Below are 24,918 nucleotides of genomic sequence, written 5' to 3'. Positions count from 1 at the left end.
TCAAGTGTATAGTTATTTTTACAGGTGTCACTTCAAATTATCAAATCGTTTACATTTTTATCTTTTTTTGGAACCTAAGAAAGCCATTGTACTAATAAAACAAGATAAACATTTGTTGTACCAAAATAATGTATCATATCATGTGATACTTCATTTGATTGGTTAAAAAGTATATATTTAAATTTAAAATTTAAAAATAAAATATTTTTTTGACAAATAAAAAAAATAACTATCAAGTGAGACATAGAAATATGAGTCATAAATCATCATCACATTTTATGTTAGTAATTACATCAATTAATAAGTACCATTTTCGTTAACTCATGCTCTATGAATACATGATTTTCAGAGTTAGAGAGTGAGAAAGTGAGTGAATGCTTCTTTTTCTTACAAATCCCAATCAAACAAACACTCTGATCCTCTTTCTATTTCTATTTCGTTTTCGTTTTCAGATTTTGAAAACAAAATGTGGAACCCTCGCTTAAGCTTTTTCTCCTTCACATCTACCATTACAATCACTCTCTGCATTTTCTTCACTCTCTCTTTTCTATTCACTTCTTATTCCTATTCCCCCAACCAACATCATCACTCGGTAACTTTCCATTCTCACTTCCCTTTTTAGCTTTTATTTTCTTTCCTTTTCTGTGAACTTTCTTGTTAACATGTTCTGATTTTAATTTTCTCGATTTATCTCCTTTTCTGTTTCTGGGTCAGTTTAAATTCAAGAAATAATCAATGGGTTGTTGTTAATTTTGGATCTTAGTGTCTAGATTCTATTGATTCGGGATCTGGTTCTCTCTGGATTCAAGTTAGGGTTTTATGATGTGTGTTAATTTTCCCGGGAAATTTTGATGGGTTGGGGTTAGTTTTGGATCGTGTTATATGGGTTTAAGTGGTTCGGAATCAATTCCCTTCGGATCTAGTGATGGATTTGTTGAATACTAATTTTCTCGGGAAAGAAATATGTTTTTATTTTTATTTTACTTTGGGAAATTTTGAGTGGAAATATTACTACAAAGGATAAAAAGTTTGCATTTTTTTCTCGGAAAGTGCAGAGATTTGATGTGGCTGTTAATGTTTTGTTATGCTTTCAAACTAGGCTTGATGTGTGCTTATTTTCTTTGGAATTATACATGGTTAATATTTTTCTTCCTATTTTGAGACATTTTCAATGGTTTATTTTATCTTTCTGGGAATGGAAAGGGTTTAACGAACATAGATTAATTTGTTTTGTACTTTTGTGCTTTTGAACTAGGGTTCTGATGGTGGTGGTGTAAGTGGATTCTCGTCGATAAAGAGATCCATTCTTGCTCTTAAATCGGATCCCCTAAAGCCTCGCTTGGACCAGATCCGTAAGCAAGCTGATGATCATCGCTCTTTGGCTCTTGTGTATGCATCTTATGCACGAAAGCTCAAGCTTGAGAGCTCGAAGCTTGTTAGGATTTTCGCGGAATTATCACGGAACTTCTCGGATCTAATGAACAAACCTCAATATAGGACTCTCTTCAGCAGTGATTCAGTCCCTGTTGATGAAGCATTGGTTCGCCAAATGGAGAAGGAAGTGAAGGAGCATATTAAGACCACACGTCAGGTAATTGGCGAAGCCAAGGAGTCATTTGATAACCAGCTCAAGATTCAGAAGTTGAAGGATACAATTTTTGCTGAGAATGAGCAGTTAACCAAGGCAAAGAAACAGGGAGCTTTCTCGAGCTTGATTGCTGCCAAGTCAATTCCGAAGAGCTTGCATTGTGTCTCGATGAGGTTGATGGAAGAGCGGATCGCTCATCCTGAGAAGTATTCAGATGAGGGTAAACCCACTCCTCCCGAGGTTGAAGATCCTAAGCTGTACCATTATGCCATATTCTCAGATAATGTTGTTGCTGCATCCGTCGTGGTCAATTCAGCAACAAAGAATGCGAAGGAACCACGGAAGCATGTGTTTCATGTTGTGACTGATAAGATGAATCTTGGAGCAATGCAAGTGATGTTTAAATTGAAGGATTATAATGGTGCACACATTGAGGTTAAAGCAGTCGAGGATTACAAATTCCTCAATTCTTCATATGTGCCGGTCCTCCGACAATTGGAATCCGCTAATCTGCAGAGGTTTTACTTTGAGAACAAGCTTGAGAATGCTACAAAGGACACAACAAATATGAAGTTTAGGAATCCCAAGTATTTGTCAATATTGAACCATTTGAGATTCTACTTGCCAGAAATGTATCCAAAGCTTCATAGAATTTTATTTTTGGATGATGACATAGTAGTTCAGAAGGACCTTACTGGGTTATGGAATATTGATATGGATGGCAAGGTGAATGGAGCTGTAGAAACATGTTTTGGGTCATTCCATAGATATGCACAGTACATGAATTTCTCACACCCATTGATTAAAGCGAAATTTAATCCGAAGGCATGTGCATGGGCTTATGGAATGAACTTCTTCGATTTGGATGCTTGGAGAAAGGAAAAATGCACAGAAGAGTATCATTACTGGCAGAATTTGGTAAGACTTTGAAGCCGTTCTGTTAATTCATGAATTATTATTTCACTGCATCTTTTTCATTCTTTATTTTTAGCATTCTCAAGCAACATTCAGTACTTGAACATACATCTCAGGTTTTAGATTGTTATTACTGATACTGTTAGTTTCCATGATCACGTGATGTTAATCAATGCGTCATAGGTAGTGTTGCTAGTGGCTGCATTTTCAGAAACTATGATATATAACTATTGTAGCTTGTGTATGCTATTGTCTATTTCTCATCAATTTATTTCATCTCCAATCTTTTCGAATTTTTATCTTTAGCCTATACTATATGTAACTTATATATATGCTCATGCTGCTGCAGAATGAGAACCGTACCTTATGGAAACTAGGGACATTGCCACCGGGTCTAATCACATATTACTCGACAACAAAGCCACTTGATAAGTCATGGCATGTTCTTGGACTTGGATATAACCCAAGCATCAGCATGGATGAGATTAGGAATGCAGCTGTGGTGCACTTCAATGGTAACTTGAAACCATGGCTTGACATTGCAATGAATCAATTCAAGCCACTTTGGACAAAGTTCGTCGACTATGAGTTAGATTTCGTTCAGGCCTGCAATTTTGATGTCTAAATGGACAAGTTTCTACTCACTTGTTGATGCTGTTTCAAGTGCCACAGCAATTCTTAGCTCGGAATTATATAATGCTTTAACAAAGTTCCTAAGCTAGTGCAAGAAAAATATTGCTTCTACCCAATTGCAAAATACTTATTTAGTATAACAATTCTTAGGTGTATTCCTCTTATTTATTCATAACTTTTATAATAATGTTACTTTTTAAGGTATTGTAAGTCCTGAACAAAATTACTTTATTAAATGTTTCACCTTCCAATTTGCCTAATGCTGGTGAGTTCCATCAAAAGGATAAGTTTCTCATTGTTGTAGTGTGCTTGTAGTCATTGATTTCAAGTATAAGATTAAGATTATATAAAGTATTGGTTCCCTTTTGGTAATCACACTTAGATAATAGTGGCAATTGATAGTCAATTTGATACAAGTCTAATCAAAACGCAACCTCCATCACAAATCTCCTTCATGTTGAGATAGAAAGGGAATGCAAGGTGAATCTAATGCCTCATTAACCTCTTCCGAAGGAGTAAATATTTCCTCTATATTGTTGCTTGTTATGAAGATGGGCAAGGATGGTCTTAGTTGAGATAGAAACAATGTGGCAGGTGGAAGGAGGTGCAGTGGAGAGGGGAGGGGCAGCACCCGATGAACAGTCGGCTATAGTTAGAAAGTCGACGAATGGTTAAGGTAATTGGTTTAAGGAATGTAGTAAAGAAGATTAAAGGTTCGAGTTTCACCCACAAGATTAAAAAAAACCACGAATCTAACAAGTTGAACTGTATCTAGCTCAAGTTCGATCAATTTATTTAACGAACTCAATTTCCAACTCAACTTTAACATATTTGGTTCACAAGTTAAGTTTGTCGAAATAAATAACGGGTCAAATTTCAAACGAATACCGAGTAGTTTGGTTCATTGCCATTTGACAGCCCTAGGTAAAGGGTTTAAAGAATGTAGTGAAGGAAGTTGAGGGTTTGAATCTTACACATCAAATACTAATATACTAAGATTTGTCAATAAAAAATAACCATAAGGTGTTGGGGTGAGAGCTGTGGTAAAATATCAAAGGTTGATGATATTTTATATTAGATCAGTGATCAAAATAATTTGGTAAAGTAGTGCCCCATGTCCTCAAATTCATGCTCATAGCATCATCTCATGTCACAACTACAAATACTAGTCATTTCCCCAAAAAAATTGGAGTACCCCAAAACATGAATTAATAAAACTGGGGAAGCATAAAACTACTTTAGCTAGGGCATTATAATTAAAATGAATTAGAAAACTACCTTTCCTAAAATCAACTACAATAAAAAAAGACCAAAAAGATAAGGAGCCCTAAGAGAATTAGGTAACTCATCCACAAAAAAGAAAAAAGAAAAAAGAAAATGGAGCTCCTCCTTCATTCTTTCCTATTGCTTAAATTAGTGGAAATTGACATACACTTTGAACCAGTCTGACTCATGAATGGTTCTTCAAGCAGAAGCAGGAACATGAACAGCTGTAGTTTTGGATGCAACATTAACAGCGGATCCACCAGTACGGTTCACGCGACTACCATTGGCTCCCATATGGTCATTTCGGCCACCATGGGATCCCATAGTATCACTTCTCTGAAACCCACCATCGCTACCACGGCTTGAAAATCCTCCCCGGTTGCCATTCCTATATCCATAATCCCCCCTGCCGTTGAAGTCACCACCACGGCCATAACCTCTGCCATTTCCATAGTTTCCACCACGCCCTCTTGCTCCCTCGCTCCTGTAACCTGGTGCTCTTCCAGTTGGGAATCTTATCCTGCTATTACCTGAACAGATAATGCAAAAAACTGACTTTTACGATAGCTAGGATCAGATAAGAACTTGATGGTCACTTATATTTGTCTTCTCCCCTCAATAAGCAAAATAGTGTCTATTTATCTGACAGCGTATGCAGAAACTGAAAATCGAACTATAGTTAATGTGAATATGCAGAAACTGCATATTGGCAAGTTAATGGGAATAAGACCAAGATTGAATTATCAGAGGCACTTGCCTCGATTAGTTGATCTTTTTTCTTCGACAGCAACATGGCGGCCACTGATCAGAATTGGTGAAGCCTGAAATGCCAATTAAAAAGAAATATTGACTTACCAAATACAGATGCAATTTAAAAATTACGAATATCAGTAAGAGAATCATCATCATCTAGTAGAGCTGAAGATTTCTGCTTCATTTATTCCATCCAAACTTCACATGCAGATAAATAGAAGGACAATCATCATCCAACCAAGCCTTCGTCCCACTACGTGGGGTTGGCTACATGAATCGAATGACGCCGCAATGTTCTATCTTAAATCATGTCTACTAACAAAACATTGATCTCTAAATATTTCCTAATCGTTTCGCCTATGGTTTTTCTTGGTCTCCCTCTCCAACTAGAAATTGGAGTAACCTCCATTTGATTTACTCTCCTTGTTGGGACTTCTAAAGATCTCCTCCGCACATTCCCAAACCACCTATGGCACGACTCGGCCATCTTTTCTACAATATTATAGGAGCCAACCCAACTTTCTCCTAAATGCATTCATTCCTAATCCTATCTTGTCTAGAGTGTCCACTCATCCAATGCAATATTCTCATCTCACCTACATTAAGTTTATTCTATTGTTGACATTTGCCCCCATTAACAAAGACAGTAGCACATATCAATTTCAGTTCAGAATAAGTTGCAAGAAATTCAACACAGGCAGATGAAGTTGTGCAGAGTTCAAAAAGTTGATATAAAATTAAAATTAACTGCTGGAATTATTAAAAGATGGCAACCCTCTGGACATTGTGACTGGCTAGGATGCTTCAATTTTTTCTAGTTCTTATAGTGATATCTGCTCCTTGTTGGATCTTATTAAGGTTAGGACTGGGCAGTGGGTTAGAGTCATTGTTGGTAGAGTAATTTTTACTTGGATTGGTGTATGAGGCGAAGGTCTTGTGTGAATATCACTTCCTGTAAGTATATTTTTTGCTTTATTTATGGGTTCGGGTACCCCGCCCTTGTCCTCACTGTTTGAATCAGTTTGCTTATAAAAAACTGATGCAATCACTATTTATGAACCATTTAAAATTAGGAACACTTTGAAATCCAAATTTAGAATTAACTATAATGAAATATGAAGCAACACTGAGCAAAAGCAACTTGAGTTTCAGTATCAACTTAAGTTTCAGCATCAACAGAGCACGATGACAAAAGCAACTTGTTGACATTCAACACAGTCATTATCTCCTTTATCAGGTGACTCAATGACAACTAGAAGGGTAAGAGATTAATGAAAACAATGCATGCTGAATAGGTTTCACTATTTGGTGATCCATCCATTTAAAATTAGGTTAGAAATTTTTTTCTCGTCAATCAGATGAAGATTAATTACAGAAATTAAGACTGCATATGGAATTCTTAAATATAAGGTACATTTGATAAATACCTCAAGTGCACTTTGCACAGCACTAGCTGCTTCAAACTCCACAAAGCCAAAGGAAAATCCCTGTTCAACACATTGATATGCAAAAATATATTAGCTACAAACTGATATTATAAAGCAGGGGATTAAAAAGTGAAATACCTTCTGGGTTCTAACTTGGACACCACCACTCTTAATAGGCCCAAATTTCTTGAACTCGTTCTCCACGAGGGAGGGTGTAGCATTTGGTGAAAGGCCTTTCAAATAAATAGAATAGCCCTCAGCTATCAAAGAGTAAGCAATTGTGTCAATACATCTCACTATGATTAATATATAGAATATTAACCAAATTGTTTTGAACCATTAAACTAATAGTGTTTTATGTTGGCCATCACACCTTCAGTTTCATGATTGTTTCCAATCTCATTAGTATTTATACTAGAACCATTTGTTTCTGATAAATTGGGTGGTGGAGGTGCAACGGTCTCCTGTTGGTTTCGGCTCTTAACGACATATTTCACAGAAACAACTGCAGCAGTGGAAGAGGGTGCTGCATTCTCCTTCATGACCTTGACCTGGGATTGATTCACTAGTTAGCAAGAAAATTAACAAGTAACAAGAAAAGTTATCACTATCCCAATAAAAGGAATATAAAAGTATCATTCTGGTCAAATTTCAGTATTTTATTCCATACAAAATCATACACTACAAAAAGAGGTTATTAGAATATATGAAACTATCCTAGAAAGTTAGAATATCTGAAATTATATTGTATAGAATATCTAGATAATACTTAGATATAGAGAGAATATCTCATATTGTGATGATTATATCTTAGATTTGTTTAGAGCCTCTTAGCATTGAAATTACTTTACTTTATCTTTTATGATTTATTGAGTCTAGTATTAGTATTATAAATAGGGGTTAGTATTATGTCTTTTGTATCACAATATCATCATATCATCAGTCACAATACTATCGATGCAGTTTACTATTTTGATCATTTCCATTTCTCATTCCATATTTAAAATCTATAATTTCAATAGAGGCATTTCCGATGGTAACCCAGCATAAGTCTGAAAATGAATCAGAAATGCAAGAGTTTCAGAATGGATACTAACAATAGAGGCATATGACTTCTTTGGCATATCTTCAATTTGAGATGTCAATCCAGCTACTATCTGTGAATCATCAGGAGTTTCATCAACAACCTCGGGTACAGGAGCTTCTTCCCCTTCTTCAATTGAAGCTTGCCCATTTTCAGGATTATAGACTTCCTCCCCTTCACCATCCTCATCTACCACAGATATTTGCTCTGAAACTTGTGTCTCCAACACAGCCGGATCTGCCACTAAAATAAGGTTCGGGATGTAGGATACTAAGATAACAATCAAAGGGAACTAAAAAAATTGAAATCACAACTCATGCTATTATTACCATTGTCATGAGAAATAGGAGATCCAATATCGGGAGCAGATACTTGGATTCCATCTTCATTAACATATCTGAAAGCATCATTTAGAACAAAATAGCCTTTCTCTTGAGGAGCAAGGAAGAAACATTGAGTAAATTTCTGCTTAACGTTGTCCTCTCCGGTCATAAGCCCAGTGACCAAGACAATGACTCCCCCACCATAAGATTCTTGTGCATCCACAGAGATGATCTCGGCACTGAGTTCACCATAACCCAGAGATAGTATCTTCTTATTAATATCCTGTTTGAAAGAATAAAAAATAACTTGATAAAATTTAGAGAGACATATTAATTTCATTACGGTCTAGTTTTAAAATGTTTCTTCTAATTTTACACAGTGCAACGTTTGAGGCTGCACAGAATGACGGAAACAAGAAACTAACTAATGACACCAAAATGATTAGGTATTTGATTGCTAACAAACTCGAGAAATAATACATAGTGGGGACAGAGTAAGAACCAGGAGAGTTGCATGGATGACGAAATGATGATACCAATATCCAATACCTCAAGTGTGGTCGTAATACCCATTAAGCCGTTTTGTTCAGGACGGCCAAGCTTACTGACATCCTGGTAAAACTTATGCACCAGCTCAGGGCTTTCATGCAACATATGGTAGTATTGATCAACAAAGGCGTTACCCACCTATATAGTAGTTTCAGTTTCATTCAAAACCAGTCAGTTATGTGAAGATCAACAGAGGAAAGGTATCACACACGATAAAATGTAAATGACGTACAATATCAGCTGCAGGAGTTCTCGGTGGGACTTGATGTTCTGAAGACGCCATGCTAATTGTTACCAAAAAAGCTAATCCAACTGTCAATTAAAACCACCAACTTGGCATCATGAAATCAACAAATTTATTAAACCATACAGTAATATTAAAGCCTAGAGTAACTCAAGTAATTCAAGACAACCTTTGCAAAAAAAAAAAACTAATGAAAAACTGTGTCTCCATTATTATCACCAAGCACCAACAAATAAAAGCACCAGAATCGGATACAACCAAGATGATTAAATTATTTTCTCCAATAGAACATTTCAAAAAGAGTAACTCAGCAAACAAACAAAAAAAGGTAATTCAGCAAACAAAAAGAAACCCGAAAATTCATTCAATGTTCCCTTACACCCGCTGATCTAAGCCGAGTCGAGAAGACCCATTTAAGGAGCAAAGCTCTTACAGCTATTCGAAATTGATACTTACTTTAAGGGAAAAAAACTTCTTGCTACTTAGACCAAGACATATTGGTAAAAATAAATAAGAATTTGAGATACTATAGAAAAAATAATTCGCAATTTTAGCTTGCAAAATCAACAATTCATCATATCCACCCAAAAAAACACAAAAAAATATTAATTTAGCATTTTATATACACTATTGATCCCACAAACAGCACAGTACGAAATTTCACTATTTCAGCCCAAAATTGTCACCTTGCATAAAAAACCCATCCTCAACCCAAATTCATAAACCCACATTCTACAAACGAAACTTTTGATTTCCACAAAAAAAAAACTCACCCAATAATAAATTTCAATTTTTTTTTTGCGAAGACTAATATCGATGAAGTGTGAGTAAGATTTTTGCCTGATATCTAGAAAAGGTGAAAGATTTCGTTGTTCTTGGCGTTAGGGCTTAGCTAGGGTTTGATATATAGAGGAGAGAGAGAGAGAGAGAGAGAGAGAGAGAGAGAGAGAAAGAAGAGTGAGTTAGTGAGAGAGAAAAAAGGCACGGTGCTATAGTAGAATTAGAATTCGAGCGGGTATTCTTTTTTTCATATTTATATTATTTCTAGAACTCTTCAAATTATTATTATTAAATCTAACTAACTACATAAATATACTTCCCTTTTCAAAATTATTAATGTAGAGAAAGAAAGAGAAAAACACATGTTAAAAACTATAATTAATTTTGTTAAAATGAAGAAGGATAATGTTTTGTTTTTTCACTTTTTGTTTATCTTCTAAAATTTGTTTGTATCTCTCATCATTTAATCTTTCCATATTGACATTAATGAAAAAAGCATTTAATATTGTTTGAAAATTATAAGTAAACATTTATTTTGAAATAAATTGGTATTCTCTAGGTCAACTGTTATTTATTTTGATAGAGAATATATCAAACTATTGCTATTATTCCTAAACTTCCCACAATCTCTATTTAGTTTTTACACTCGTGCTATATATGTTGTCCAGTGTTTTGAAACATTTTGATTGGTTAAAAATAATTCAATTGTGTTTATTTTATTTTACTGACCAATCTAATGAAATACTAATGTGGTTTACAATTCACAATCTCACTCTTGGTTAATGGATGAGCTAAGAAATGGTGGAAATAGAATAGGTCAGATTTTGGAACTAAAGATATATAGTATATAGGAACATTGGTCTAGTATGTTTACATGTTTAAAAAATTAGAAGTCTATGTCTACTTGTTTAAAAGTTTGACTTATTAGTCTGTTTAGACGTGTGTTATATTATACAGTCTTGAAAAGTTGAAATAGGTTTATCTAACCTTAACAATTAGGAATGATAATGGGGCGAATCGAGGTCGGGTTTGTGCTTACCCAACCCCAAACCCGAAGTAAGTGGGATTGAAAACAATAATATCATTCTTGAACTCGTCGGGTAACCCAAACCCAATGAGAACTCGTCCGAAATATACATTTCTATGTATATATATATAGGTTCTATATATATGGCAGGTTTTAGGTTTTATATATGTATTTATATTAATTTTGTAATTTTATATATTAATGAGGTTCAGGGCGGGTTCGGGGTAAAGTATCAACTACACCAAACTCGAAAGTTGAACTCGAGTAAAACCTGAACCTGACCTCAATCACATCAGGTTTTTCTCATTAAATTTGGGTTGGGTTCCGGTAGGTACCTACGAGTTCGGTTTTCATTGTCATTCTTACCAAAAATTAAATTATATTTTTGTATACATTTTATATTAAAATTACATCCATAATAATATTATAATATAAACATTATTATAAAATTTAACTATGTAAGTTGACGTTAGGCTTAATATATCTTTTCAATGGCTTAAAGTATGACATCTTAAGCTAAATAACTTTTTAAAAAGTCTGAATCTGATATGTTCATGAAAAAATCTAGTATAACCTAACCTAACCTATTATAGGTCAAGTAATATATCTCTATTAGATAGTGTGACATGTTTCTACTCTTAAGCATAAGGATATAGCTCATGTTGCACACGAGAGACAAAAATTTATCCATTTCACACACATCCCTCTACTTGCCTTATCACATGTTTAAGTACAATCTTTATAATTATAATTATCCGATTAAAGAAAATGTTTGATTGCATTAAAACATGAAAATAATCACATTGGAATCTATAGTGACTTTAGGTCGAAGAACTACATACAATATTGTCTTTATGAGAATTGCCTATACCATTCACATAACAATCAAAATAATGTTCTCATGACAAGTCAAACCATTACTCTAATATATACTTATGGGAGGATTTGATATCTCCATATCCATGACTAGCTATGTATAATCATCGATCTTTCGCATTAGTCTCAATATATATTATAGTTGTTCTTATTAAATATAATACTTGATCAGGAATATTTTAATATAGTCCTTAATCAATATGATCATAATGATATTGAACTTATTATGATATGAAATCTATCACATTGCAATTAAGACAAAAACACCAACGTAGCTTACCAATGCATTGCCACCCTTTGAGATTAATGGTTGGCCTTTAGAGTTTCATTGAACTTATATCTTCACATCCTTACTTCTTGACATTCTTCATGGAAGTCATTCCACGTGGAGGTCGTTTTTGAGCAACGATTTGCTTGTCTTATGGAGTCGGTGTAGCTTCGTCACCACTGTGAGAACCATGATCGCCACTCTGGGAAGCCATTGATGAAGTTTTTTGAGGTTTATGAGAGTATGAGGGTTTGTTGAGAGTATGATTATTTCTTTTCGATTAAGTTTGAGAGCATAGAGGGAACGATTCATGTTTTAGATATCTAAACTGTATTACCAATTTAACAGCGCATATTAACGGTAGCGTTGTTGAATATACATCTTCAACATCGCATACTAAAATAGCACTGTTGTATTGACATCTTCAACGACGCATATTAAGGATTATGCTGTTGTTGTGTATCCAGCTGTTTGCTACGTGTTTTCATGAACACATCTTCAACATCGCATACTACAAGTGGCGCTGTTGTATTGACATCTTCAACAACGCATATTAAGGATTACGTTGTTGTTGTGTATCTAGTTGTTTACTACTTATTTTCATTAACACATCAACAACGCTACCGATATGTAGCGCTATTGAATAGAATCTAATTGACAGCACTATATTAATTATGCGCTGTTAAACTGAACTCATTTTCCAAATTAACAGCGTGTTCGTAGTTATGCACCGTTAAATTAACATTTTACATAACTGAAAAATATTTATACAACATGAATTAACGTTAATTGAGATTAAGTTTCCATGAAGTAGATTACTATATAATTGTGTTTATTAATACGAAACTGGAAAATATTAAACATTACATTTTGTTAATTTATTTTTGTATTTATTAAGTATTGTTAATTTGTTTATTGTGTTTAATTTATTAATAATGAACAACAAAAATACTAAAGAAAATAATCATCCAAATAATTAACAAAAAATAGAAATTAACATCCAAAATAATTGTTTTATTATTCATTTAGAGATGCAAAATACATTATAATAAACTAAATGATTTGGTACATGTGAATATAATGAACTAAATGATTTAGCAAATGAAGAATACAATGAAGGAAATAATTTTTTCTTCGACTCCTCTATACAAATCTTCATCTCACGCAAATCTTGTATAACAACTACTTTCCTTCTGAAATCTGGGCCCCTTTAAAAATCAAAAGATTTCAATGAACTGAAAATATTGAAAGAGCTCAATGAACTCAATACTTTACAAATTAAATCTCCATCTAATGATTTGAAAAAATTGCAGATTAATCTTGTCCACAATTTTTTCTTCGACTCCTCTACGCAAATCTTGTATAATAGTTCATTGATTTCTTTTTAAAATCTGGGTCCTTTTGCCATGAAGGAAATCATTGAACTTAATAAATTGACATACGAAGAAAAATAATTCATTGATTAGTTTCCTTTTATTTCCTTTCAATTGAAAGAGATCAATCAACTAAATCTTCATCTCACACAAATTTTGTATGACAGCCACCTTCCTTCTGATATTTGGGTCATTTTGCAAAATCAAAAGTTGTTAAAGACCTCATTGACATGATTCTGAAACAAAAACACAATTTTTTCATCGACTCATCTATACAAATTTGATTCCTTTTCTCTTTTTCACTCTCTACAGTATTGCTCTTTTTTTATTACTTTGTGTTTTCTTCCTCCTACCTTTATGAACATACTCTTATAGAAACACATACTCTTATTGATGAAATAAAACATTGAGTGAACCATAATATTTATAGATGAGCAGCCATTATTATTTCAACAAACGAAGAGACGCATAACCACTCAACCATTAATATTTCAACAATCAAAAAATGCATAACCACTCAACCATTAATATTTCAACAAATGAAGAAACACATATAACTGACATCATTAATATCTCGGACGTTTAAAAAGTTATAAAACATCAACAATGCATAATTAAGAAAGCACGATTATTATGTCATCTTCAATAGCGCTTCCTCAATTATACGTTGTTGCATGTATTAATATCAACATTTTCTATCAAATGCGCTGTTAAACATAAATCATTCAAGTCAATGCTAACATTACTGATGTTCAACAGCGTTTTGTCAAGTATGCGCAGTTGAAGGTACACAAATTGACAGTGCCTTTTTTATTATGTGTTGTTGATGTTGTTCACCTCATTTTCAACAACGTCATTGAAAATTGCATTGTTGAATGACTGATGTTTATTACGATATCTGGCGTAGTGTGTATAAATCTTTATATTAACGGTTAGTGCATATAGATATTACATTATTAAAATAAATACAATAAATATGAAGATGATGATCCAGCGGTGTAATGTCTCACTAGATTTCCAGGATGAACAAAATGTCAAATATTCGATTCCTGAAAGTAACACTTGTTGGAAGGGACAATCACGCATCCAAAAGTGATTAGTTCATTACCCAAAAAGGATGAACAAAATGGCGTAGTGGGACAATTGCATTGTTGAATGACTGATGTTTATTACGATATCTGGCGTAGTGTGTATAAATCTTTATATTAACGGTTAGTACATAAATATTACGTTATTAAAATAAATACAATAAATATGAAGATGTTGATCTAGTGGTGTAATGTCTCACTAGATTTCCAGGATGAACAAAATGTCAAATATTCGATTCCTCAGAGTAACACTTGTTGGAAGGGACAATCGTGCACCCAAAAGTGATTAGTTCCTTACCCAAAAAGGGTGAGGAGCAACACTTGGTACCCAAAAAAATTAATCCAATAAATGCAACTCCTCATATTATTTTAAATGATACAGAAAATATATATACACTAACAACATATAAATTTTACACACTATGTCATTCCATTATCCATACTTAATTATTATTTACTTTTAAAAAAAATAATAGAACTTGTTCTCAAGAGATGAAAAGTGAGGGAGAATGGCTGATGAATCCTCCATTGTTCTTTTCACCAACCATGGTTGGTGTTGGAATAGCCATCAATGATGTGGTGGCAACTATCCCCTGAGTAGGGAGCGAACTGATATGGTACTAGTTGTTGTAACTGGCTTCCTTACTAGTATTGAACTTTCTGATACCTAGAAAGTGAGGCAGATAATTTCTTAAATCATTTAATTTAAAATTAAATAAAAATTTGTACCTTTGAAAAATTATTTTCTTATGTATCATAATATTACTTATGCACTCTCTACTTGTCCGGGAAAGACAAGTTGAAAGGTAGAGACTTATGGGTAAAAAATGATTTTCACAAAATTAAAAAATTATGGTCGTGAATCTGTTTGAAAACTCAAATGACGCATAAAAAAGGTTGTCCTTTTTCGGATCTTCTAATATCAAATATTGGAATCATTCTTCAAAAAACAAAAAAATATAACTTTTAATGACATATTTATCCCTTTAATTATAATGAAATTATACTTTTATTTATCATTAAAAACAAAAGGAAAAACATTCATGTGTCATTGTTCCTATCTTACATGCAGTGCCAGCTCCCCCATTTACTAGCCATAATTGCCACTTTCTTTTGTGTCTGATTCCCACCCATCCGTTCCTCTTACTCTAAACCATACGCTACAAATTTGGGTTCTTTCAATGAATTTCATTGTGTCAAAATTTTTTTGTTTTAATGTTGAAATGCTTTATATAAATAATATAGTTGTTTTTAATGAAGATTTATTTTAAAAACTAATTGATAATGGGAAGAGTAGTCTAAAATATATTACTATACACAAGAGAACGAGATAAGATACATTAAGAATCTATCTCAAAATCAATTCATAATGAAAAAAGTAACCAACAAATTTAAATCACTCAGAGACAATGAGGTAGACAATACAAGATTAGGAGTATAAGCGGTTTCAATTTAAATAGAAAAACCAATAGGATCAAACCAAATCAAACAGTAAATTATGGTTCAGTGCGGTTTTGCAGTTCGACTCAGTTTCTTTTTTAAGGAACTATTTAAGTTTGGTTCGGTCTATAGTTTTGGAAATTTATGAAACGTTCAAACCAAACCGCGTATTAAAGAAATATATATACTATTGAATAATGTTGTAGTATTGTTTGAATTCTTCAGCCAATTTTATGGCTTAAATTACCAATTTTGTGTGAATTTTAATATTACGCTTTACACATGTTACTAAATTGTTATATATATATATATATTATTGTTATATATATTATTGTTATATATGTTACTATTATATATACTACTACTTACTAAATTGTTATATACATACTTTACTTTTCAAATATTTTAACTATTTGAAATCTATTTTCTAACCTTTCATGATATTAGGTTTGAAACTAGCATATTCCATAAATTGTTATATGTTAATGTTATATATGTTACTTATTATGAACTGTATTGTTATATATGTTACTAAATTGTTGTATAAAATTGTAATTATATTGTTATATATGTTATTAATTGTGATATATATATCGTGGATTATAGTAATAGTATTATTTTTGTTATGGACAAATTATGTAAAATATATTTTGAACTTTTGATGTACAATATTTTTAGAATAAAAACATGAAACCCGTGGAACCTAACCAAACCATTCATAACCAGTTCGATTCAGACAATAAAATTCACGGTTTAGTGAAGTAAACCGACCATATCTTTATTTTCGGTTTCGCAATTGAATTGTATGAAAATCCAGACTGAACCGAACATTTACACCCGATGTGAAACTTACTTCCCAATGTGCCCCTCCATGAAAACTTGTCAGACTAGGCGAATGATTGTCTTTGACCCATTGCTAAAGTGTATATTTTGGCTTATGACAACCGGAAAGAAACTGAACTATGACTTGATATCATGTTAATGTTGTATTTCATAATCAATTGATATTGATGGAGTAAATCATCTATATGGTTGATGTTTCTACTTAACCACGATCAGTATATTATCTATCATTCATTTGTATTACTCTTTTTAAAGAGATAGTAAAAGTAAAACAACATGAATAATGAATGATGCACTGACAGTATATAAAAAACCATTTTTTTACAAAAAGAATGAAGATGGGGTAAGTTACAAGGAGGACATGTGTGAGTGTACAAATTAAAACTTTGCAATGGTTTTGATCTTAAAGTGGAATTTGGAAACTTTTGTAAATAGAGTGTGCATAGAGAGTGAACATTGGTGGTGGTATGTTTTTTGTGGAGGGGTTTATGTTTCACAACCAAGTTGTGATGTAAAGAGATGGTAAAACTACACCATTTTTCACTTGTGGTAACGGCGGCTAAACCGTTGCCAAATGTAGAAAAATTGTTCTCTTTGTCATAGACAACGGTTTTAAAACTATGGTAGTCTAAGGCCTTGCTTTTTGTTTAGGCCATGGTTTTTTAACTTTTGACAACACGTTTTTAAAACCGTTGTTCAATATTTAAGATAGGCAACGATTTTTCTTCATCGTCAATGTCAACGATTAAAAACCATTACTTATAAAAAAAGATGAAAACCGTGGCCTTTATCCATATAGGCAACACCATTAAAACAATTGCCTTTTGTCATTTAAAATAGGCAACGATTTTCCTTCATTGTTAGCACCAACGATTAAAAATTGTTGTCTATAATAATAACAATAGTAATAATAATTATTATTATTATAATTATTAATTGTGTTTTTTGAACCTCAATGAGAATAAAACTACAACAAACATTTATGAGACCAATTTAGTGGGGAAAAAACAATAATACTACATATTGTTTTTACAATATTAAATGATTTATACAATTGTGTACAAGATCATATTAAAACAAAATTTATGTGATCAAATAACTATGCTCATATCTAATGGTTGTTTATGTGTATCTAATAAAATAATGTCAAAATAGACATGTTTGACCCAATATTTTTTACAATCCAATATTTGACCCCTCTATGCAAAAACTTGATTTTCTTCTTCTTTATCAACTTGATCTTCTCCACATATGTTCTTCATACTCACTAGTTGGTTGGTCATCACGGGGTTCAAGCCATGTTAGTTGAATAATTGTAGAAATCACATCTAAGTAACAAATGAAGTAAGAAACTGTTAGTGTATAATGACTACATGAGATGTCAATATAAGCATCACAAGAAGAAACAATATAGAACACTAAAATAGCACAATGCACAAGTGTTTTTCATTTAATAAATGCTTCTTTATTATCTTCATTCAAAAACCTGCGTGCCTTGATCCTGCAGCCATGCCCATGCCACTCAAATCATAATTAAATACAAGCTACATATATATATGTGTTGAAGAAGAAAGTCACCAAGATAGGCAATGTCGAGATATTGTAGTTTCATAATATTTTGTATTGCTATATTACAGGTTTACTAATTGCACTACAAACATGCCTACACTTTTCTTCTCTATTGTCGCGCCATGATTTTCGGTTGCACGACCTTATTAGAGTTGATACTACATTTTTTCAACTAAAAAATATAGAAAAATCTTTTGGCCCAATCACATTGGGCCTCGGACTTTGATATACAGGTTCAACAGTCGATTACACACTAGAGAAGGTATTAGCACCCTAGTTGTCCGTTTGTACGGTACCCTATTATATTGCATGAATTATTAATTGTGTTATTATTATATTATTACCAAAAAAACTTTATTTTAATATTATGTCTCATAAGAGTGATCTTGGTCCTACGTATCCCCTTTATGAGTATCAAGACTACATAGTTCTTTGGGTAGAAAAAAGTTTGTTGGTTGGGTTAATTTTATTTCTAAAGTTTAAATTATTTTTTGAAAAAAACAAAAAAAAATGAGCGAAGTACAGTCCTTATGTCTGATACCGCATCTCATATTAAAATTTCGTTAAGAAACTCTAATTTATAGTTATTTATTTAAAAACTTGTTTTTAATATGAGCAAAGCATAGCTCTTACGTCCGATACCATTTTTCATATCTTAAAATTGTGGTAATGTGATTTTAATATCTTTATGTGGGTTTTCAACCTGACACTCTTTTTTGCTCTTTTTTTACACCCTCAGATGTGATGGTCTCATTCATAGGAAGCAGAAGTCAGTGTTGAAGTCGTCCTTGAAGATGATAACTCAAGATCCTTATACTTCTTATTTGAGGGATTTTGGCTTCTTATGATCAAATCAACTTATTGAGTCATGAAAAGTCACTTCACAATTGCCCCAATTTTGGGTTTTTATAAATTTTCACAAGAAAATGAGATCAACCCATAAACTGCCCCAGTTTGGGTTTCTTTTGACTTTACACTAGAGAGTGATATCAATCCCAAAAAAAATGCCCCAATGTGAGATAATAAAAGTCGTCATTCTATTGAAATTGATGTAGTAGACTTGGACTGGAAGGCTTTGGATCGTGAATCACCTCAAAATTTGCCTCAGTTTAAGAGGCCTCCAATTTTCCTTTGCTTTTAGTGCTCTTTATTTTATGCATAACTCTTTAAAAAGAAATACTAAAGCAATGATCAATGCAAGCTGGGAAATGTTTAAGTTATGAGTGATGATATGGTAATGATGGTTTTTTTTAGTTTTGCTTGTGTAGATGTGGTAGGGCTATGATAATAGTGAGAACATAAATTTTAACTTATGCATTAAAGATGAGATATTTTTATCAAAATTTTATGACCTTAGTGGAGTCAATGTTTTTTTCATGATGCACATCTTAGGTGAATAAGTCCTCGACAAGGTCTTTTTAGGCTTGTATCGTGGCTAGGCTAAGGGTTTTCAAGAAAAAGGATATAAGGCTCAAAACATGTATTTTTCATATCCACCTTTCACCTTTCTTATTTATCCTATTTTCAATAGTTTTCTAGCATGACATTCAACTACTAAGAGAATTTTCAGGAATGTGATAAGAATGGCCTAAGATTTAGGCAATTTTTTTTCATGAAAAGCCGTTCCTTTTATGGTTATTCATATTGCACTTTACTTTGCCCTAACTTCTGCTTGAGATATTAATTGAGGATTCTCAGTGGATTTTTTATACACAATTTTCACTTTTTTGCACTTACGTTAGGAATGATCTTTGTATTCTCTTATCCTTCGGTCACATGTATTGTGAAAAAAAAATACATTTTTCTTTAATAGTTGAATGTTAAGGAAAACGATTGAAAAAAATACCCTCCCCAGGTTATTAATATATTGAGGGTTATTCAAAAAATGATCTCCTTTCATGATGTCTAGGCTCAAATGGGGTGACTAGGGATATCTCCATGGTGTTTAGGAATTACAAAAGATGCCTTGTGTCATCAAAAAGATCTTCCTGAAGATACTCATCATTTTGAGTCTTATATTTGCATCATTCTCCATTTTATTTTTTAATCAAATATCTCATTTTAATGCATGAATTAATTTTATTTGGGTTTACTTTGTTATGTGTTTTTTGGATAAATATAGTTAGTGAGGTTAGTATGATGAAGTATAAGATGATGAAATTTGCATGAACAATGCACTAGTATATACTTTTTAAAAAGATGTGCAGTAGAAAATATATCTTTATTCATGAAACCTGAGTGAATGCATAAGTAGTTTAACCTTGACTGGGGTCCTCAAGTGAGGAGAATTTTTCAAATTGGACTCCAATTTAGTTGAGGTTGAAGACAATGCACTATCGAGTATGGACTCAACCATAAACTTGGAGTTCTCTACCTTCTCGAATTTCTTGTTCGACTCTGATCGCTTTCAATCGATTCTAACAATAGTATTTTTAAAACCAACTCTCCGATTGATGAATGCCCTTAGCAATGTGATCATGAAATACATGTAGAAAAACAATTTTTGTTGATTGAGAATGTGCATGAAGTGAACATTTTTCTTTATTTTTCTATCATGTTATATGGATTGAAATGCCACAAAATGTATGAAATGCAAAGTAATGTTGACCTTGAGCCTATACACTAAAAAAATACATGACATGTATGATGATGCATTTGATTTATGTTGGGATGTATTACTGATGCGAGACTAATATTTTTTGAAGCAAACGATGCATGAGATGTTGCCATGGAATGCATGCAATTTTCTTTTTTTAGTACATGAGACTCTTAAATAATTTTTTTTTAATGTATATGATTTTAAATGCATGAAGGCTATGATATATGCAAAAAATGTATGATTTTTTTTATGATATGAGAATTTATGATGATGAGATAATGGAATAGAATGCATGATACCATAAGGATTAAATTTGATGATTGAATGATTTATTTTAATTTTTGATGAATGTATGAATAAACGAATAAGTGGGTGTATATATGAATGATGTTTTTATTTTTTAAATTGTATGAATGAATGAAAGAATTTCTCTTTTTGAATACATGAATGAATGCATAAGTCAATCAATGATAACTTTTATTTTTGAATGCAGTGAATGAATGCATAAGCCAATCATCTTGAATGCACAAATGAATGAGTGGAGGAATGCATAAGTCAATAAATAAAGATTTCTATTTTTGAACGTAATGAATAAATGCATGAGTCAATTAATGAAGATTTTTATTTTTCAATGCAATGAATGAATGCATAAGTCAATCAATGAATATTTTTATTCTTAAATGCACAAATGAATGAATCTTCGAATAATATATTTTTGGATGCATGTACGTATATACATGTATGCAGTTAATATCATAGATATGGTATACTTAATAGGTTTTGTGGGTTATCTAAGACCCTAACCCTAGGGTAGGGATATAAGGCCTTTATATAAAATATCTTATAGGGTCTGCTTATAAGGTACCCAGATTGCATCCAATCACAAAGAGAGGAAACATAAATATCCTAGGGATTACAAGTGGAGCCTATATTCCATACCGGTAAGGCCCATGATATTTGGTAACAACCTAGGTGGTTTATCATGCCAATGTAAGTGAAACCCAAAGTCTTCACCGACAAGGCGGATGTCCCTTCTAATCTAATGCTCAGGTATAGAGCATATACTTATACTAATACTTATACTTATAGTTATACTCGAGTATAGAGCATATACTTATACTTATACTTAATCTAATATGATAATATGTTGTAAAGATAACAATAAAATAAAATAAAAATAAAATAAAATAAATATTAAAATAAATATAAAAATCCATGCAATTAACATTTATGGGCCTGACTCCCTTAAAAAAAGTCCTCAGTAGAGTCGCCAACTATCGTGCCCTGATTTTCGGTTGCACGATCTTATTAAAGTCAACACTACATTTTTTCACACAAAAATGTAGAAAAATATTTTGGCTCAATCACATTGGGCCTTGGACTTTGATATCGAGGTTCAGGAGTCAATTACACACTATGGAAGGTATTAGCACCCTAGTTACCCGTTTGAACGGTACCCTATTATATTGCATGGATTATTAATTGTGTTATTATTATATTATTTCCAAAAAAACTTTATGTTAATATTATGTCTGACAAGAGTGATCTTGGTCCTACGTATCCCCTTTATGGGAATCAAGATTACGTAGTTCTTTGGGTAGAAAAAAATTTGTTGGTTGGGTTAATTTTATTTCTAAAGTTTAAATTATTTTTTGAAAAAAAACAAAAAAAGATATGAGCGAAGTATATCCCTTACGTCTGATACCACATCTCATATTCAAATTTGGTTAAGAAACTCTAATTTCTAGTTATTTATTTAAAAACTTTTTTTTAATATGAGCGAAACATAACTCTTACGTCTGATACCACATCTCATATCTTAAAATTGTGGTAATGTGATTTTAATATCTTTACAAATACATTAATTATATGACTTATCATTATCATGTTTTATTTATATGACTTATCATTATCAAGTTTTATTATACATATAGATAAAAGGAGTAGTGGTGATGAATAAAAAAATTAAATACATGTAAGAAATTGAACTTACCTGTACACATGAATAAACAACTATTAATTGAGAATGAAGACCCACAACCGGAGAGAATGTCTAGACCAACTCAACACATCCATGTATGCACGTTGGGTCTCTGTGCTTCCAAGGACTCAACAATTATTCCCAAGGCTCCATGGTAGTATACAATTTTTTGCATTTTAGATGATGGTTATGATTTTTGGTTGTGTGATTTTTGGTGGGATGATTTTGGATTGTTGTGTGAAAGATAATGTTGAGAGGAAAATGATTGAGGAATGAATTTTTTGATTATTGTGTATATGAGATTTTGAGGTTGGTGTGAATGAAAATTTTCGAGGTTGTTGTGGATGAGATTTGTGTATGGAAGATGATGTTTAGAGGGATTTCATATCCGTTAGGAAAGAAAATAATGGTATGGACATTTTTTGGATTTTTCTCAAGTGTCCCCCTCCCTTTTTTTTCATGTTCTCTCTATGCAATTTTCTTGTTTTTTTTTATATCCTTCTTAAGGGGAAGACCCATCTATTTATAGCCAAAGACATATGAACACCAATTAATTCCTAGGAAAACATTAAGGGATTTTGATTTTTTCCTAATTCCCAATATGATTTTTATCACACTTAAATGCAAGTTTTAATAGCCAAATTTTCATACTCAATCAATGTATTTAATTCCAGCACATGGTCAAATTGCAAAAAAAAAAAAAAAAAAAAATCATTCAACGCCTAAATCTTTCAAAATTCAAATTTTCTTAATAATGATTATTAAAGCTCGAATTAAAAATATTTAATTTTATTTTCATGGCCTACAATATTCAAAATTCAAATTACAATAATGATCATGAAAACATTTGATTTTATTCTCATTTAAATAATAATGATTATGATTTGAAGCTTGAATTGAAAATATTTGATTTTATTCTCATGACCTAAAATATTCAAATTTCGAATTTAAATAATAATGATTATGATTTGAAGCTTGAATTGAAAATATTTGATTTTATTCTCATGACCTAAAATATTCAAATTTCGAATTTAGATAATAATGATCATGATTTGAAGCTTAAAGCGAAAATATTTGATTTTATTCTCATGACCTACAATATTCAAATTTCGAATTTAAATAATAATGATCTTGATTTGAAGCTTGAATCGAAAATATTTCTTGATTTATGATACTTAGAAAGTCTTAGGACCAAACAATCGTTTTTTTATACTTCCTTTAAAAAACGAAAAATGGATTAAATATATGTCATTATGATGTCATGGATCATTCATTACATAATCATATCACCTTTATATCTTTATTTTTGGAAATAATTTTTTTTTGGAGGTAATTGAAATAAAATTTATTAAGTGCTAATGAATTCACTCATTTGATTTGATTTCCCTCATTTTCTAACAAAAATCAATTCATGCAATCTAATCGAATTCACACAAAATATATATTTGATTTGATGAAATTTGTATCAAAAAATATTTATGGAAATTTAGTCTTTTGAATAATTTTTGGGCGGGACAAAATTGGGTGGTATTACATCTATTTAAAAGGAACTCTCTCTATAATATCAGTCACTGAATAGGACAAAAAAATAATTTTCTTAGCAGTCAATTTTATCACCACCTAAAACTGCTAATAGTTTATATAATTAGATAATCCAGATCACTTTATTGGCTACAACACCTAGTATTTAAACCAATTCAGCAAGAACAAATATTTAATTTTGCAAGACTGTGCTATGGGATTTAGAAAATTAATTACCATCTTACCTTATATATAAAGCCATCCATTCCAAAATGAAAGAACAAAGTAGCACTAAACTGCACATAATCAGAAATGTGCTGATAGCTTTATACATAGCATACAAAAAGCATAATTACTGTGAGAAATTACAAAGTAGTTATACACAAGAACATATTCCCTTACTAACTACTATCTCTCAAGTGTATGTAACATTTAGGTGAGGCAGAAAACTAAAACACACATTAATCAAAAGAAATCATAGCATGTGCATCAATTATAGCACTAGATTAATAAGTATCAATTTTCAAGTCTTCATTCTTAATTAAACATCAACCTACGTTAGGGGCATGTGCATGACATAGTAAGACACCTGCAAAAGAAGAAAGGTAGGAACTAGGAACACATCACATTGCATCAGATGGAATATAAAAGGCATTAATCAAGGTTTCAAAGTTCCATCAATGAAACTAACAGAACCAAAGGGTGAGAGAAGGATGCATTTTCCTTATTCATTATATTGGAGGAACTACAAGTAGAAAGCACTGGTAATAT

General features: G+C 32.0%; 2 protein-coding genes and 1 long non-coding RNA gene across 5 annotated transcripts; 1 reads left to right on the top strand and 2 right to left on the bottom strand.

The window, feature by feature from the left end:
* The first annotated feature begins 439 nt into the window (after positions 1 to 439).
* LOC109339275 (galacturonosyltransferase 8-like) lies at positions 440 to 3,394 on the top strand. Its single transcript, XM_019576687.1, has 3 exons — positions 440 to 592; positions 1,256 to 2,506; positions 2,853 to 3,394. Exons 1-3 carry the CDS (start codon positions 467 to 469, stop codon positions 3,126 to 3,128), a joined length of 1,653 nt encoding a protein of 550 aa, XP_019432232.1. The 5' UTR covers positions 440 to 466; the 3' UTR covers positions 3,129 to 3,394.
* Positions 3,395 to 4,533: 1,139 nt separating this feature from the next.
* On the bottom strand, positions 4,534 to 9,745 carry LOC109339273 (putative G3BP-like protein). 3 transcript variants are annotated; one of them, XM_019576684.1, is made up of 10 exons: positions 9,623 to 9,745; positions 8,771 to 8,850; positions 8,539 to 8,676; positions 7,996 to 8,272; positions 7,680 to 7,909; positions 6,956 to 7,133; positions 6,721 to 6,842; positions 6,583 to 6,642; positions 5,160 to 5,223; positions 4,534 to 4,932 (listed from the first exon to the last, which is right to left on the bottom strand). In XM_019576684.1, the coding sequence occupies exons 2-10, from the start codon at positions 8,819 to 8,821 to the stop codon at positions 4,601 to 4,603; spliced, it is 1,452 nt and encodes a 483-aa protein (XP_019432229.1). In that variant the 5' UTR covers positions 8,822 to 8,850; positions 9,623 to 9,745; the 3' UTR covers positions 4,534 to 4,600. The 3 variants fall into 3 exon arrangements, with proteins under 3 accessions (XP_019432229.1, XP_019432231.1, XP_019432230.1); XM_019576686.1 differs by having other exon boundaries at positions 7,680 to 7,903; XM_019576685.1 differs by having other exon boundaries at positions 9,556 to 9,735.
* Positions 9,746 to 17,670: 7,925 nt separating this feature from the next.
* LOC109339274 lies at positions 17,671 to 24,582 on the bottom strand. The gene is made up of 2 exons (XR_002106647.1): positions 24,393 to 24,582; positions 17,671 to 17,805 (listed from the first exon to the last, which is right to left on the bottom strand). It is a non-coding gene; the product is annotated as an uncharacterized LOC109339274 (long non-coding RNA).
* Between the last annotated feature and the right edge of the window lie 336 nt (positions 24,583 to 24,918).

This window comes from Lupinus angustifolius, unplaced genomic scaffold (genome assembly GCF_001865875.1).
Source record: "Lupinus angustifolius cultivar Tanjil unplaced genomic scaffold, LupAngTanjil_v1.0 Scaffold_65_78, whole genome shotgun sequence".
NCBI classification, from domain to species: domain Eukaryota; kingdom Viridiplantae; phylum Streptophyta; class Magnoliopsida; order Fabales; family Fabaceae; genus Lupinus; species Lupinus angustifolius.
Note: the sequence above shows the minus strand (reverse complement) of the source record. Positions and strands in the feature narration are given on the sequence as shown.

Coding starts and splice junctions, on each gene's coding strand:
- LOC109339275 (XM_019576687.1), top strand. CDS start 467: ATGTGGAACCCTCGCTTAAGCTTTTTCTCCTTCACATCTACCATTACA. Junction 593..1,255: donor CCAACCAACATCATCACTCG/GTAACTTTCCAT, acceptor CTTTTGAACTAG/GGTTCTGATGGTGGTGGTGT. Junction 2,507..2,852: donor ATCATTACTGGCAGAATTTG/GTAAGACTTTGA, acceptor ATGCTGCTGCAG/AATGAGAACCGTACCTTATG.
- LOC109339273 (XM_019576684.1), bottom strand. CDS start 8,821: ATGGCGTCTTCAGAACATCAAGTCCCACCGAGAACTCCTGCAGCTGAT. Junction 8,273..8,538: donor GTATTACGACCACACTTGAG/GTATTGGATATT, acceptor TCTTTCAAACAG/GATATTAATAAGAAGATACT. Junction 6,643..6,720: donor TCCAAGTTAGAACCCAGAAG/GTATTTCACTTT, acceptor TGTGTTGAACAG/GGATTTTCCTTTGGCTTTGT.